Source organism: Oncorhynchus clarkii, chromosome 22 (assembly GCF_045791955.1).
Source record: "Oncorhynchus clarkii lewisi isolate Uvic-CL-2024 chromosome 22, UVic_Ocla_1.0, whole genome shotgun sequence".
Classification (NCBI taxonomy): Eukaryota; Metazoa; Chordata; class Actinopteri; order Salmoniformes; family Salmonidae; genus Oncorhynchus; species Oncorhynchus clarkii.
The window spans coordinates 31,708,803-31,726,179 of record NC_092168.1 but is presented as its reverse complement, the minus strand read 5'-3'; the positions used below and the strand labels follow the sequence as shown (position 1 = coordinate 31,726,179).

General features: G+C 42.7%; 1 protein-coding gene across 3 annotated transcripts in view; it reads left to right on the top strand.

The window, feature by feature from the left end:
• LOC139380788 (nck-associated protein 1-like) overlaps positions 1 to 17,377 on the top strand; it is a 71,864-nt gene that overhangs the window by 17,736 nt on the left and 36,751 nt on the right. For all 3 annotated transcript variants that reach the window (XM_071123817.1, XM_071123818.1, XM_071123815.1), the window contains 4 exons: positions 1,232 to 1,313; positions 1,686 to 1,744; positions 6,347 to 6,492; positions 12,962 to 13,094. In XM_071123817.1, coding sequence (XP_070979918.1) covers positions 1,232 to 1,313; positions 1,686 to 1,744; positions 6,347 to 6,492; positions 12,962 to 13,094 — 420 coding nt within the window. The remainder of the gene's footprint in view (positions 1 to 1,231; positions 1,314 to 1,685; positions 1,745 to 6,346; positions 6,493 to 12,961; positions 13,095 to 17,377) is intronic.

Genomic DNA, 17,377 nt, shown 5'->3' with positions numbered 1-17,377 from the left:
CTTTGCTTAGGGTCGTTGTCTTGTTGGAAGGGGAACCTTCGCCCCCGGTCTGAGGTCCTGAGCGCTCTGGAGCAGGTTTTCATCAAGGATCTCTCTGTACTTTGCTCCGTTCATCTTTTCCTCGATCCTGGCTAGTTTCCTGGTCCCTGTCGCTGAAAAACATCCCCAACACCATGATGCTGCTACCCCCATGCTTCACCGTGAGGATGATGCCAGGTTTGATTTCAGGCTAGATAATCTTGTTTCTCATGGTCTGAGAGTCCTTTAGGTACCTTTTGGCAAACTCCAAATTGGCTGTCATGTGCCTTTTACTGAGAATTGGCTTCCATCTGGCCACTCTACCATAAAGGCCTGATTGGTAGAGTGCTACATAGATGGTTGTTCTTCTGGAAGGTTCTCCCATCTCCACAGAGCAACTCTGGAGCTCTGCCAGAGTGACCATCGGGTTCTTGGTCACCTCCCTGGCCAATGCCCTTCTCCCCTGATTGCTCAGTCTTGGTGGTTCCAAACTTCTTACATTTAAGAATGATGGAGGCCACTGTTTTTTGGGGGACCTTCAATGCTGCCTTTCTAAATAATGTCCAATCATTTGAATTTACCACAGGTGGACTCCAATCAAGTTGTAGAAACATCTTAAGTATGGTCAATGGAAACAGGACACACCTGAGCTAAATTTCAAGTCTCATAGCAAAGGGCCTGAATAATTTCAGTTTTTTATTTTTAATACATTTGCAAAATTGTCTTAACCTGTGTCACTTTGTCGTTATGGGCTATTGTGTGTAGATTGAAGGTTTTAATTTTAATTGAATCCATTTTAGAATAAGGCTGTAACGTATCAAAATGTGAAGGGTCTGAATTATTTCCGAATGCACTGTATATATTTCACTACATATGACCATGGTCCATGGAGCCCAGGTTAAAAGTAGTTTACTATGAAGGATTAGGATGCCATTTCAGAGGAACTCATTGTCAATGTTCTCCCCTTGGTTTCATAATATCTTAGTATTTATAATCTAGGGTATGACTGATGATCCAGTGTACTGTACTATGTTGTATGCAGGTTTCTATTTTGAAGGAAAACAACAGAGCTGACCACTAGATGGAGATCAAGTATTTTTTTTATTATTTTTTTTGCTTGGACATGTCTTGCTCTCTGATATGCGGTGTGAATTCCAACTTTAAACAGTGTCTAACTGAGGCCCTGTCCTCTCCTCATTTTCCTCTCCTCTAGAATCTGTCCGTCTGTCCTGAGGATGAGTCCATTATCATGTCCTCCTTCGTCAACACCATGACCTCCCTCGGCGTCAAACAAGGTATTCAACCTAACACGGCCTGCCACTCATATTACAGAAATATCATCAACAATAAACAGTTTCTCATTGAGACTGTTGTTGATAACACAGTTCAATCCATCCTGTTGCTGTACAGTAAATAGTCCAGGTTAGGAAATGTCTAATTGATCATGCTTAGTTGTTTTTTATCTAGCCATGTTAGTCTTGAGCACTAAAAGCCATTGTCTGTTGTTTTGGTAATGGCTGAGTGAAGGACAGATGAAAGGAGGGAGGACAGATGGTGAGCAGAGTAGGAGCCCGCGCTGCTCTCCACGTCTCCCCTACTCTGTCCTCCCTCCTTCCTGTGTCATGTTGATCCCATATCTGAGTGAATTGTCTCTGTCGGTGTTACAGTGGAAGACGGGGACGTGTTTGATTTCAGGGGCATGAGGCTGGACTGGTTCAGATTGCAGGTAAGAAGCCATCAGGAAAATGAGACCAGCTTTGCGGCTGAAGCTGGGAGGCAGACGTGGGTTCAAATAGTGTTTGAAATCCTCTCACAATACTTTATGTCTGCTCAATTGAGCTTGCTTGGTACTATGGAACAACTATATAATAGTCTCAAAAGTGTCAAACCCAGCCCATCTGGCACTCCAGGCAGGCTAAGTATTTTGAAAGATTTTGAATATGATTTGAACCCAGGTCTGGCTGAGAGGCCACTGTGCTCTGTGTGTGTGTGTGTCGTAATTAGCACTCATAATTAGCCAGTAATGAGAGAGCAGTGTTTAGCATGCTACACTACTCCAGTTACCCTACTCCTGTCTTACTTTCCTATCTGTAAGCCAGTGTGTGTGTGGGGGGGGGCAATATATAACTGAAATAGGACAGTTTAGTATTTTAGATCGTAATGAATAAGAGGGGGGACCTGTTCCTAGATCCACACTCCTACTCTAAGACACTTTGTGAATACAGGCCCTGTGTACCTGTGTGAGAAGCCCCACTGCACATTCATTTAACAGACTAGTAATAGATAATATGGCCTGAGATACTGTGAGGACAAATGTCTATACATCATCAAGACATCTGTTTTCTTTTCTTATTCATGTGCATGGTGTACATGTTATTTGAAGTGATGAAAAATAAATGTCCATGTTCTCAGGGAAAATAACTTCTGGATATTGGAAGATAGATTCTGGGCCCCATTCCCTGACCATTTCTTAAAAATGAATTTGGAATGAATGACAATAAATATTCTTCTTTGAAACAGTGTTTGTTTAAGAATCGTTGCACGTCTTTTATCCTGTCCCAAATAAATCGCAACTCACCCCAGAAAAGAGAGATGGCATATTATTTTCAAGTGTGGTTGAGTTGAGCTCTCTCGCTCTCTCGCTTTCTTTCTCTCTCTCAATCACGCTTGACTCCTCAGTACTCTGCTGAGATCAACACAACCATCCCTGCTGTCAGGGACCCACATCACTCCCCCTGACCCGTTGGTCGGCTCGCCGTTTCGCTGCCTTCCGATTCGCCCAGCCCTCAACTCAGATGGATTTTTCAGTGTGCGTCCCAAATGGCGCCCTGTTCACATTACTTTTGACCAGTGCCTTACGCGTTAGGTCTTTAGGCCCTAGTCAAAAGTAGTGCACTACATAGGGAATTGGGTGCATTTGTGACGTACGGTCCCACTCAACTCCCTCTGAGATGTTTGATCTTAGCTCAGGGCCTCGGCAAGAAATTCTTCAACTCGGAAAAGTTTCTCAGTTTAGTCAGCAGGCAAGGGGAAAAGAGAAAAGCTTCCATGCGTGGAATGGGGACTGTTTTCCCAACACAGCTGAACAACTATTTTCTCAAGTCTCATGGTTTTTCTACTGACTGCGCTACACCCTTCACAGCCAGCCTCTTAACACTATGATAGCAAAAACAGAACTGCTCAGATTACAAGAAGCAGGATGTTGGTTTATTCACTGTGTTTTTGCGTTTAGTGTTTGCCAGGGTCAAAGCAAATCCCGAAAGTATTTTAAACATTATGTACAAGAACAGCTATACTGTATCCACAGTATATGCCTATACCTACATATTTAGGTGTCACTGTAATCCCTAAAAATAGATGGTTGTAAATAAGAATGTGTCAGCGAATAATCCTAGTTTATCAAGATGGTCCTGAAAGCTTCATGTTTGGATCAGAACCTAAACCTGTCTCTTCCACAAGCATCAAGAACACTGCTTCTAAAGGTTCTACCACATGTGCTCTCTTCTCCTCCGAGCTGCTTGTCAACCACAACCCACAAGCCATGTGAGCGGTTACAGCACACAGACCTTGTCATAAGCCATATCAATGTTCTTTCTATCTATCAAGTACTTTTCTTTATTTTCTTTAAATCTCTCAGTTTGATTTAGGAAACTCTTGTTGTTTGTCTGATCCATTAAGTGAACATGTTGGATGAGAGTCATGCATCGTGTCATGATCTAACTCCAACTAGCAGATGTTGGTTGAGCCACAGTTGGACTGGATTGAGGGAAGAGAAAGCCTAACCCTCTCTCTTTCTTTCTCTCTTTCTCTGTTTTTCTCTTGTCATGTCTCTTCTCCACAGTGCTGTTTTCTAATGTGGTTCTGACAATGGCACCATGAACATCATGCAACAGCACTTTAACGTTTCGAAATAGGCCTTGAATTCCAATCATCTTTAAGCTTTCCCCTTGCCTAATTTTTCAATATATAATCCTTGCTCGGACGTTTGAACAACGGTTGTGTGAGTTTAGCACCTGCTAAATGTCTTTTGTGGCTGTGGTAGCAGGTTGGCATCGAATGTTCTTTAAGTTGGCAGGCATTTAGAGATGTTGAGACCCAGTGGAACAAGTTCGAGTCAACACTTTCGCTGCATGTTCTCACACTTGTGTAGCTCACGATGACTTCTTTCCAAAAAGTATGCTTTTATTTTTGGATTCTCAGATTGATTCTCTAAGGCCTAGTTGTACCCTGGTAACGCAGATGTTTCACTGCTCTTGTTGTGTTGTGTTGCCCAAATTACACCCTATTCCCTACATATAGGGCTCTGGTCAAAAGTAGTGCACTATGTGAGAAGGGTGCCATTTGGGACACAGTTTCAGAACTGTAGCCATTTTCCTTCTGACGATCTCGACGATCAAAGAAAGCATTGTCTTGAACTCTGCAAAGACACCAGAGAGAATCTGTTTTGCATACAGTCTTGGTTTGATACCATATGCTTTGGGAGGAAATTGTGTTATTTGGCTATTGTCAGTATCAGCGGTATCAAGTTAACACGGACGTCTTCCCAGAAATCTTTCCTTAGATGTTAATGATATGGTAACTCATCCAACCACACTTTTCCTTCCAGACTCCCACTGACTTCCAAAATCGAATCAGCTTTTTCTTTAATTCCTAGGAAATAGGGAGTTTTTGGGAAAGTGGCAAAGGAACGCTACTAACAGGAAACTGATTCTTTAAAAGATTTCAAACTGCATGATACCAAAAATCTGTTGATTTGATATATTTGACAAATAAAATAGATATAAAGCCGCTTCAGCTGTAGGCAACATTACATATAGTACCAGTCAAAAGTGTGGACACCTATTCATTAAAGGGGTTTTTCTTTCTTTTTACTATTTAATAATAGTGAAGACATTAAAACTATGAAATAACACATATGGAATCATATAGTAACCAAAAAAAGTGTTAAACAAATGGAAATTCTTCAAAGTAGCCACTGTTTGCCTTAATGACAGCTTTGCACACTCTTGGCGTTCTCTCAATCCTCTTCATGAGGTAGTCACCTGGAATACATTTCAATTAACAGGTATGCCTTGTTAATTTGTGGAATTTCTTACCTTAATGCGTTTGAGCCAATCAGTTGTGTTGTGACAAGGTAGGGGTGGTATACAGAAGACAGCCCTATTTGGTAAAATACCAAGTCCATATAATGGCAAGAACAGCTCTGATAAGCAAAGAGAAACAGAATACAGAACATTTCAAGTTTTTTCAAGTGCAGTCGCAAAAACCATCAAGCGCTATTATGAAACTGTCTCTCATGAGGACCACCACAGGAAAGGAAGACCCAGAGTTACCTCTGCTGCAGAGGATACGTTCATTAGAGTTAGCTGCACCTCAGATTGCAACCCAAGTAAATGCTTCAGAGTTCAAGTAACAAACCCATCTCAACATCAACTGTTCATAGGAGACTGCGTGAATCAGGCCTTCATGGTCGAATTGCTGCAAAGTGACCACTACTAAAGGACACCAATAAGAAGAAGAGACTTGCTTGGGCCAAGAAACACAAGCAATGGACATTAGACCGGTGGAAATCTGTCCTTTGGTCTGATGAGTACAAAATGTTTGGTTACAACCGCCGTGTCTTTGTGTGATGCAGAGTAGGTGAATGAATGATCTCCGCATGTGTGGTTCCCACCATGAAGCATGGAGGAGGAGGTGTGATGGTGGGGGTGCTTTGCTGGTGACACTGATTTATTTATAATTCAAGGCATATTTAACCAAAATGGCTACCACATCATTCTGCAGTGATACGCCATCCCATCTGGTTTGTGCTTAGTGGGACTATCATTTGTTTTTCAACAGGACAATGACCCAAAACAAAGCTACAGGCTGTGTGAAGGCTATTTGACCAAGAAGGAGAGTGGTGGAGTGCTGCATCAGATGTCCTGGTCTCCACAATCACCCGGCCTCAACCCAATTGAGATGGTTTGGGATGAGTTGGACTGCAGCGTGAAGGAAAAGCAGCCAAAAAGTGATCAGCATATGTGGGAACTCCTTCAAGACTGTTGGGAAAGCATTCCTCATGAAGCTGGTTGAGAGAATGCCAAGTGTGCAAAGCTGTCATGAAAAGGGTGGCTGCTTTGAAGAATCTCAAATATAAAATATATTTTGATTTTGTTTAACACTTTTGGTTACTACATGATTCCATATGTTATTTCATAGTTATTGTCTTCACTATTTTTCTACAATGTAGAAAATAGTAAAAATAAGAACTCTTGAATGAGAAGGTACGTGTTGTGTTTTCCTCTGGTCAGACATACCAATAATGCCTTGTTTATCTCTTGGTCAGGCCTATACTAGCGTGTCAAAGGCTTCTCTGGGCATCGCAGACCACCGTGAGCTAGGCAAGATGATGAATACCATTATATTTCACACCAAGATGGTCGATTCCTTGGTGGAGATGCTGGTGGAGACGTCTGACCTCTCCATATTCTGGTAAGTAAACCTTGTTTGCGCCAGAACAACCCAAAGGGCAGGTGCATATCTCCTGTTTCCATAGCGTGAGGCAGCTTGATGTAGAAGTACACCCCCTGGACAAGACGCTAGTTTGCAGCAGGGCCTATTCTGGTAGGGATCTACGTTGACATTTACCTCCATGTTCAGTTACACAGCCGTTTAAAACAGTAAAGGTATTAGGTTATGTGGATTCCATCTTCTGGTAGGCGTCTACATTTGGGACTCGGATTCCTATTTAGAAAAACCTACATGTCCCATTTAAAAAAAATGTTTTTTTTTACCAGGATCTTTTTCAATGGAGGCAGCAACAATCAATACATTACAACATTTAAACATACAGCATTACAATACAATTCACCAGCATGATCCAGCCTAAAAAAGCATTTACACTCCTGTAACATTCTCCCATCAAAAAACAAGACGAGAAGGCAGTCTTACCTAATATTGTAAATGTCCTGGGGACTTAAGTAGCAACCACCTAGCAAACCGGGTATGGTAACTGCTGGTGGTGAAGGAGACCAGACTACTGAGGTAAAGAGGGAGTTTATCCAAAAGGGCTTTGTAGGCGAACACATACAAATGTAGCTTTCTGCACATATAAAGTGAGGTCCAACCCACCATTTTGGTACAAGGTGCAATGGGTGAGTGACTTGGCATTTGTAATAAAGTGCAATGGATGCATGATAAACAGAGTCCAGTTTCTGTAAGATGGAGGAGGCTGCATGCCTATACAAGTCACCATAATCAATTACAGAGAGAAAAGTGGCCTGAACAACCTTCTTTCTAGCCATAAGCAGGAAGCAAGGCTTATTATTAGAATAAAAACCCAATTTCAGTTTCTTCACAAGATTATCCATATGAACTTTAAAGGAAAACATGTCATCCAACTATATACCTAGGTATTTGTAGGATGCCACTTTTTTTCAATTAATAAGCCACCAGATGTGACAAATTTTAACCTTCTTTGGCTGAGTGCGAGCTCTGGTAAGGTTAATTAATTTAGTTTTTTCTGCGTTCAAGGCCAGTTTGAGACCATAAAGGGAGGCCTGCAGTGACTGAAAGCAGTCTGAAGCTCTTCAACAGCCTGAACCAGAGAAGGAGCACATTAATATATGACTATTATCTGCATATAGCTACAACTGTGCTGGTTGCATCCCAGTTCACAAATCATAAATAAAAATTGAGAACAATACAGGAGCTAAAATGGCACCCTGGGGCACACCTCTATTAATCTCAAGAATGCTAGCCTTGTGATTGTTGGTATATTCACATTGTTTTCTGTCAGAAAGATAGTTCCTAAACCAATTTACTGCCCCTTTACTGAGACCAATGTTACTGAGTCTAGCTAGCAACAATTCATGGTCAACTGAATCAAATGTCTTTGATAAATCAACAAACAGAGCAGCACAATATTGTTTTTTATCAGGTGCGTTTGTCATTTGTCACTGCCATAGTTGCAGTTGTGGTGCTGTGCCTCGATCTAAAGCCAGACTGAACCCCGCTCAGTATGTTATTTTCAATTAAGACGTTTTTTGAATGAGTTCAATAGGGATTCATAGACTTTGGCCAGGATAGGGAGTTTGGAGATAGGACAATAGTTATTGGCATCTAAGGGATCTCCTCCCTTTAGCAGTGGGAGGACATAAGCTGATTTCCAAATGCTGGGTATGGAATTGGTCAAGAGACTCAAGTTGAAAATGTGAGCCACAGGTTCAGTAATAATACCAGCTGCTATCTTAAGCAGGTTGTCTGGGCCTGCAGACTTTGTGTCTATTGCCTTTAGTGCTTTATAGACCTCGGCATAAGAAACAGGCTCAAAGTTAATGGTTCACGTGAGGGCCTATATCATAGTTTACTGTAACAGAACTTACATTAGAGACCTGGGCCCCACCATTATCAAAAACTGAACCAGCAGATATGAAGTGCTTGTTAAAAACCTCTACAATATCATCTTTGTCCTTCACTTCATTAGAATCCATAATTAAATGGTCAGGAAGGCCAGAGGAGACATTAGAACCTGACACTGATTTTGATTAGCTTCCAAAACATGGTAGGGTTGTTAAGGTTCTCTGTGACTGTATTTAGATAGAAATCTGATTTGGACTTCCTGATCAATCCTGTACATTTGTTTCTTAGCACTCTGAAGGAGGCCCAGTCAACAGGAGCATTGAGTAAAATGGCGCCGGAACAGATGGCAGACATTTTACGTGCCCCCGACCGATTGTTTTTTTGTTTGTTTATCTGCGTTGTTTGAAACTTTTTTTTACATTTTTTAAAAACTATTTTTGCACATAATGTTGCCGCTACCGTCTCTTATGACTGAAAATAACTTCTAGACATCAGGACTGCGATTACTCACCACGGACTAGCAGAATCTTTTTTTCTCCTTTCACGAGTCTGACGAGCCCAAGGCGGAGGATATATGGCTCCCTCGGGAACAGGCCCCGACCTCAGTGATCTGTGTGAAGAGGAGGCGGAGAAAGAGAGGCCGGAGGGCGGGCCGCCTTCTGAGGAGTAGGAGGCGATCGGATAAACCCCCACTCCCCTCAATTCTGCTCGCAAACATGCAATCTTTGGACAAAAAAATTGATGAGTTATTGGGAAGATTAAACTACCAACAGGACATTAAAGACTGTAACATCTTATGCTTCATGGAGTTGTGGCTGAACGACAACAATCTCAACATACAGCTGGCTGATTATACGATGTACCGGCAGGATAGAACAGCGGCGTCTGGTAAGACCAGGGGCGGCGGTCTATGTATTTTTGTAAACAACAGCTGGTGCACGATATCTAAGAAAGTCTCGAGCTATTGCTCGCCTGAGGTAGAGTTTCTCATGATAAGCTGCAGACCACATTACCTACCGAGAGAGTTTTCATCCATATTCTTTGTAGCTGTTTGCATACCACCACAGTCGTAGGCGGGCACTAAGATAGCATTGTATGAGCTGTATTCCGCCATAAGCAAACAAGAAAACGCTCACCCAGAGGCGGCGCTCCTAGTATCCGGGGACATTAATGCAGAAAAACATAAGTAAGTTTTTCCTCATTTCTATCAACATGTTAAATGTGCAACCAGAGGGAAAATAACTCTGGACCACCTTTACTCCAGACACAGAGATGCACACAAAGCTCTCCCTCGCCCTCCATTTGGCAAATCTGACCATAATTCTATCTTCCAAATTCCTGCTTACAGCAAAAAGTAAAGCAGGAAGCACCAGTAACTAGATCGATTAAAAAAAGTGGTCAGATGAAGCTGATGCTAAGCTACAGGACTGTTTTGCTAGCAAAGATTGGAATATGTTCCAGGATTCCTCCGATGGCATTGAGGAGTACACCACATCTGTCATTGGCTTCATCAATAAGTGCATCGATGAAGTCGTTCTCACAGTGACCGTACGTGCATACCCCAACTAGAAACAATGGATTATGGGGACATCCGCACTGAGCTAAAGGCTAAAGCTGCCGCTTTCAAGGAGCGGGACTCTAACCCGGAAGCTTATAAGAAATCCCGCTATGCCCTCCGACGAACCATCAAACATGCAAAGTGTCAATACAGAACTAAGATCGAGTCGTACTACACCGGCTCTGACGCTCGTCGGATGTGACAGGGCCTGCAAACCATTACAGACTACAAAGGGTAGCACAGCCGAGAGCTGCCCAGTGACACGAACCTACCGGATGAGCCAAACTACATCTATGCTCGCTTCGAGGCAAATTACACTGAAACCTGCATGAGGGCACCAGCTGTACCAAAAGACTGTGTGATCGCGCTCTCCGTAGCCGATGTGAGTAAGACCTTTAGACAGGTCAACATTCACAAGGCCGCAAGGCCAGGCGGATTACCAGGACTTGTACTGCGAGCATGCGCTGACCAACTAGCAAGTGTCTTCACTGACATTTTCAACCTCTCCCTGTCGGGATCTGTTTTAAGCAGACGACCACAGTGCCTCTGCCCAAGAACACGAAGGTAACCTGCCTAAATGACTACCGACCCGTAGCACTCACGTCTGTAGCCATGAAGTGCTTTGAAAGGCTGGTCATGGCTCACATCAACACCATCATCCCGGAAACCCTAGACCCACTTCAATTTGCATACCGCCCCAACAGATGATGCAGTCTCTTGCACTCCACACTGCCCTTTCACAGCTGGACAAAAGGAACACCTATGTGAGAATGCTATTCATTGACAACAGCTCAGCGTTCAACACCATAGTGCCCTCAAAGCTCATCACTAAGCTAAGGACTCTGCGACTAAACATCTCCCTCTGCATCTGAATTCTGGACTTCCTGACAGGCCGCCCCCAGGTGGTAGGGGTAGGTAACAACACATCCGCCACGCTGATCCTCAACACGGGCCCCTCAGGGGTGCTTGCTCAGTCCCCTCCTGTACTCCATGTTCACTCATGACTGCACGGCCAGGCACGACTCCAACACCATCATTAAATTTGCCGATGACACAACAGTGGTAGGCCTGATCACCGTCAACAACGAGACAGCCTATAGGGAGGAGGTCAGAGAACTGGCAGTGTGGTGCCAGGACAACAACCTCTCCCTCAACGTGATCAAGACAAAGGAGATGATTGTGGACTACAGAAAAAAGAGGACTGAGCACACCCCCATTCTCATCGACAGTCGTAAAGAGGGCACGACAAAGCATATTCCCCCTCAGGAGACTGAAAAGATTTGACATGGGTCCTCAGATCCTCAAAAGGTTCTACAGCTGCACCATCAAGAGCATCCTGGCTGGTCACATCAATGCCTGGTATGGCAACTGCTCGGCCTCCGACCGCAAGGCACTACAGAGGGTAGTGCGAACCGCCCAGTACATCACTCGGGCCAAGCTTCCTGCCATCCAGGACCTCTATACCAGGCAGTGGCAGATGAAAGCCCTAAAAATGGTCAAAGACTCCAGCCATCCTAGTCATAGACTGTTCTCTCTGCTACCACACGGCAAGTGGTACCAGAGCGCCAAGTCTAGGTCCAAAAGGCTTCTAAACAGCTTCTACCCCCAAGCCATAAGACTCCTGAACATCTAGTCAAATGGCTACCCAGACGATTCACATTGCCCCCCTCCACTCTCCACACCACTGCCACTCTCTGTTGTCATCTATGCATAGTCACTTTAATTAACTCTACCTACATGTACATACTACCTCAACTAACCAGTGCCCCTCTCACATTGACTCTGTACCGGCACCCCCCTGTATATATTGTTATTTTTTTCTTTAATTACTTGTTACTTTTCTCTCTTATTGTTCTCCATATTTTTAAAAAATTAACTGTCGTTTAGGGGCTCGTAAGTAAGCATTTCACTGTAAGGTCTACCTGTTGTATTCGGCGCATGTGACTAATAAAATTTGATTTATATGTATATCTTGAGCCCAAGAGACATTTCTGTTTCTAATTAATTCTGCTAAGTTATCAGAAAACCAGGGATGGTCCCTTCCACTGAATCTACATTTCTTCACAGGGGCATGCTGATCACAAATGGACAAAAATGTAATGTAAAAATATTCCCAGGCAGTGTCAACATTGGGAATCAGATCATGTAAACGCTTGCTTATCAAACTGTCTAAAATGTCTTTAAAATGTAACAGGGTCATTTTTGTATTTCTAACACAAGCTTTGCACAGTGATCACTGACATCATTACAGAATATCCCAGTCCATGTGTATTTGTGAGGGGTATTCGTTAGAAGAATATCCAATAGCGTTGGTTTGTTAGGTGCTCTGGGATTTGATCTTGTAGGTGCATTAATTAATTGTTCAAGACTCAGAGTCACACAGTTCTTTAAAAGAGTCCGATACAGATGTAAGCATGCCCCACTTCAAATCTCTGAAAAAATAATGAATTCAGAGTCCTTTAGAGCCATTGCTGGGCAATTTGATTGAAAAAGTAAAATATGAATAAAAACACATCAAATGTACGTATAAAAGTAAAAACAGGAAGACGCGACATCAATAGAAATAGATTGGATCAAAGGTGCAGTGAGCAAGTGGGAGGTTTACCTCTGGAGTACATTTACATCTACCTCCATATTCAGTTAAAGTCGTTTACAAGGAAAACATAGTAAAAGCTAATAGGCTATATAGCCATCATTCATCCTCTAAAACGCCATGGTGACTGTCTGTTAGAGGTTTTGTTATGTTATTTTTCTTTGTGTTCGGTGGAGACGGCACAGCACAGGAGAGGAGAGGGTTGGACAGATTTTAAATATGATTGTACCAGATGGATGTTTGAAATTTGCAGCTCATGCTCGTTCTATTCCTCTCCTCCTCTTTTCTCTCTCTCTCTCTCTCTCGTCCTCTTTCTCGCTCTCTCTCTCTTCCTCTTTCCCTCTCTCTCTCTTCTTCTTTCTGTCTCTTTCTCTTTTCCTCTCTCCTCTCTCTCTCCCTCTCCTCCTCTTTCCCATTATCTCTCTATCTCTCCTTCTCCCTTCTGATAGCTTTTACAGTCGTGCGTTTGAGAAGATGTTCCAGCAGTGTTTGGAGCTGCCATCCCAGTCTCGTCACTCCATCTCCTTCCCTCTGCTCTGTACCCACTTCATGAGCTGCACCCATGAGCTCTGTCCTGAGGAGGTGAGTGTCCCATTGAGATATGATGTTACCACTGTGTCACAAAGCATCACAGTAAGCATCACTAAGGTCTGGCAGGTCACTCTGCGATTGTCATTTATTAAAGAAATGTATTTTCAACAACTCATATTCAATTGATCAGGTCGCCCTTGCAAAATATGTTTTTAAGGGTCTTTCCTACTTAAATGAATGAATACATAAAATACATGTAATGGCCCCTGACACGTTTATGTATAATACATGTAATGTAAAGATGAATGTTTTTGTATGTTCTTTAGATGTCTTTCCAAGAATTGGAATCTTAAGTAAAATATATTGGTGCAGTAGCAGCCTATTCCATTTGGACTCATCTCTCTCATTAGTTTTGTAGCTCTTAGGGGGACTGCTAGTCTCAGAGAAACAGGCCGTTTCACAGGATGTCTCACACAGACTGGAAAAGTCTCCTTCAGCTCCGTCTCAGTGCTGCTAAGGCCCATATGTGCATCCCAAATGACACGCTATTCCCTATTAGTGCACTACTTTTGGCCACAACTTTTGCCTGGTCAAATGTAGCGCACTAATAAGGAATAGTGTGCCATTTGGGACACAGCCTCTGTCTCCTTCCGCAACAGCAGGATGGAGTCATACAGAGAATCAGGAAAGTAACTGCAAATTTTCTGGGGTTGTGGAATGTTGTGTAACGAAGCATCCAGCGCTGTGGTCCATGTACCCGGATGTGTACTGAGAAGTCGAGGGCTGAAAAGCATGATTTATTAAATCTGTAGTTGAACCATACACTGGTGCAGCTACTAGCTACTCCCAGGGGGATGTGGAAGCCCTCCGCTCACACAGCCTCCACAACAGATTTCTGTTTCCCTCTCTGCTGAAATACGCCAGGCCCATTCATGTTTGTTCCTGCCAAACATGGAGCCCAATATCCATTTAGTTTGGTAAATAAGGCATATTTTCGCTCCTAATTGGTTGACAAACAGTACCAAAAGAAGTGGCACAATGGGCGTTCTCATGTGGCCGAGCAGAGTGGTCAAAGGAGGGCCTTTTGCTTAGGAGCTGTCTGAGTGCACTTAGAGAAATAAAATAGATTTATTGAGCCATAGGCTTGGATTTCACAAAACTCCCTCTCTCAGCGTGTTTTCAAAATGTTCCTCTTCCTATGTCCACTCTTCATAGCTTTGGGCAGCTGCAAACTTTATTTATGTTGGAAAAGCATTCAATGTTTCCAAGAATATTTCCATCTTGCACGGAACATTTTTACAGTGGTTTGTATTAACAGTAAAAGGTCTGTTTCCCAAATGGCACCCTATTCTATTTTTGACCAGGGCTTATCAGAGAACTCAAGTCACAAATTTGATGACTTGAGACTCGGCTTGATAGAAAATAAAATATCTTGAGACATGACTTGGACTTCGAGCCGCAAGACTCGGGACTCGACTTTGACTTGAGACCGATTACTTAAAATGATCTGGGCAGGTTTTGTTACGCCTTGTCACTCATTTTGTGGCACAGAGTCTCCGTGGATTGCTCTACACGCAGCCAGAGACAGTATCGCAATTGCAAAAAAACTGATTGGCTAGTGAAACGCACACTTTCTGCCCTCTGATTGAACCAGCAAACTGTCAATCAACACAGGTTGGCTGAGCTAGCACAGTGAGAAGGTTTTGGGGGATTGAGTGTGAAACTGAATGGGAAAAATATATATTTTCCATACATATTTTAATAGGCTACATACGTACTGTTTGTATTTAATATTTATATTTTTGATTATTCGATCTAGTCACCTAACGGTAGCCTACGGCATTGGACCAAATTCTTGTTTCAAAAACTTCTAATCTGTGCTTCAGAACCAAAAAGTTGTGCTTCTTAACTGTTGACCAGTCACCAGCATTGGCGCGCAAAGGCAGACGCACATATTCAGATTAGTGACCAGAAAGCACTTGTTTGATATTCTCCAGTTCTGCCTGGCAATAAGAGAGTAGCATACCTACATTAATATTATCCATATAAATCTGCTACGGACGCATCTTTGCCACAACAAGCTGGTGATTTCATTGATCATTTTCAAATTTCAGATAGGCCTAGTTTGGGTGGTTTATAATTGTATACCTCAGTTCTGGCTATATGTCTAAAGATCGCTGTAACATCACACTACCTTCAATAGTTACAGGATGAAGATGTTACATTCTGGAGAATGAATGACGATGTTTGAGAGTAAGAAAAAGACTACAGACAGATCATTCCATCTCCGCTGCATACAGTTATGATCCTGCTTGCTCTGACCTCAGGAGAAGTGACAGTGACATAATAGCCCTAGTTGATATTGACTGCTAACATGAATGACTTTCAGCTCCAAATGTAAAACGCAGTTTATTTCTGTATCTTGTATTTTGAAAATGCATCATCGTTACATTTGCGGAGTGATTGTGTTCGCCCTGTGCGCGCGTGCACGAGGGGTCGCAAGCTTTGAACCAATCCTTTTTGGGCTTCGCAGGTCAAAATGTTTGAAAACTGCTGAGTGAACAGATTGCTGATTTGCTGTACAGCTATAGCAGGGGTGTCAAAGTCAAATGGACGGAGGGCCAAATAAAAAAATCAGCTACAAGACGAGGGCCGGACTGTTCGAATGTTCATTGAAAAATTTTTAAATGACGCATATAGTCTAGTGAACCTAATTGAACCTACTGAAAACCTAACAAATATATTACAATATGATCAGATAAATAAAGCAATATTTTCTTATGGCTCTGTCAGTAATCTTTAATTTTCAACAGACACAAAAGACAAATTTCCTTTATATAAATATCCCCATAACATGAACATTAAATGAAAGAAACCGGTATTCAAGGCACCATCAGTAGACTATATTTTCTATTTTAGCAAAAGTGGGCTAAATTTACTTCAAAGAAAAAACAATAATAGCAATTTTCTATCATCCACTCAACTGAAATTTTTTTTAAATATAATTGGATTGAAATACAAAAAAATAAAGTGCAAAAATCTATTAATCAAAAACAACACTTTGTTTAAGGAGAAGTAACATGCAGTGAAAACAAATATTAAATTTTAACTTTTAAACTTGAACTGAGTAAAAACTCTAAATATGTGATTGCACAGTAATGTTCACTTGTTTGAGGTTGAGGGTGATACTTGGTGGTGTCCCATCTTTTCCACAAGTTCATCAATGTTCGGGGTAAGGCTCTGAGCTGAAGAAATCCTCAGAATTGAGTGGAGGTGTTCAGCAGTAAGTCGACTTCTGTGTGATGTTTTGTTCAGGTTCATCAAAGAAAACAGTTGTTCACACAGGTATGTGCTGCCAAACATAGACAACGTTTGAGCAGCCTGGATGCGCAGCTGGGGCATTGTGCCGGGGAGGAAACGGGCGAACTCCGCAGCACCCACTGCCGCATATTTTGCCCTCAGTGCATCATTGCATTGGAGGTCAATCAACTCCATTTGGAGGTTTGGTGGTGAGCTTTCCACGTCAACAGCAAATGGGTTACCGAGCAGTTCCAACCTGCTTTTTTGTGCTTCAAAGTCAGCAAATCGGCGTCGAAAGTCAGCGGCAAGCATACCTATTTTATCAGCCAACTGTGTGCTCGGGAACGCACTGGTAGAGAGCTTCTCTTTCATGGTCTGGCAGCTGGGAAAGTGGCTCAAATTTTCTTTCCGCATCTGCGTCTCCCACAGAGTCAGTTTGGTTTTAAATGCCTTCACTGTACTGTACATATCAGAGATGACACGATCCCGACCCTGCAGCTGCAAGTTTATTGCATTCAGATGACTCGTAATGTCACACAGAAAAGCCATTTCACACAGAAACATTTCGTCTCGGAGTTGTGTTGTGTCTTTCCCTTTGCTGTCCAAGAACAGACAAATCTCCTCACGAAGCTCGAAACATCTTTGAAGCACCTTTCCCTGGCTTAGCCATCGCACCTCTGTGTGATAAGGCAAATCACCATGCTCCGTTTCTAACTCCGTCAGAAATGCCTTGAACTGGCGGTGATTCAAACCTTTGGCTCTGATAAAGTTAACTGTGCGCGTGATGATGCTCATTACATGCTCCATTTTCAAGGCTTTACCGCACAACGCTTCCTGGTGTATGATACAATGATAAGCTGTCAGCTCACCTGTCGCGTTTTCCTCTTGCATCTTTTCCCGTATCTTCGCCACCAGTCCGCTCCTGTGTCCACACATCGCAGGTGCTCCGTCGGTTGTCAAACCCACGAGTTTTTCCCAAGGCAGCTCCATCTCATTTACACATCTTGACACCTCTTCATACAAATCATGCCCCG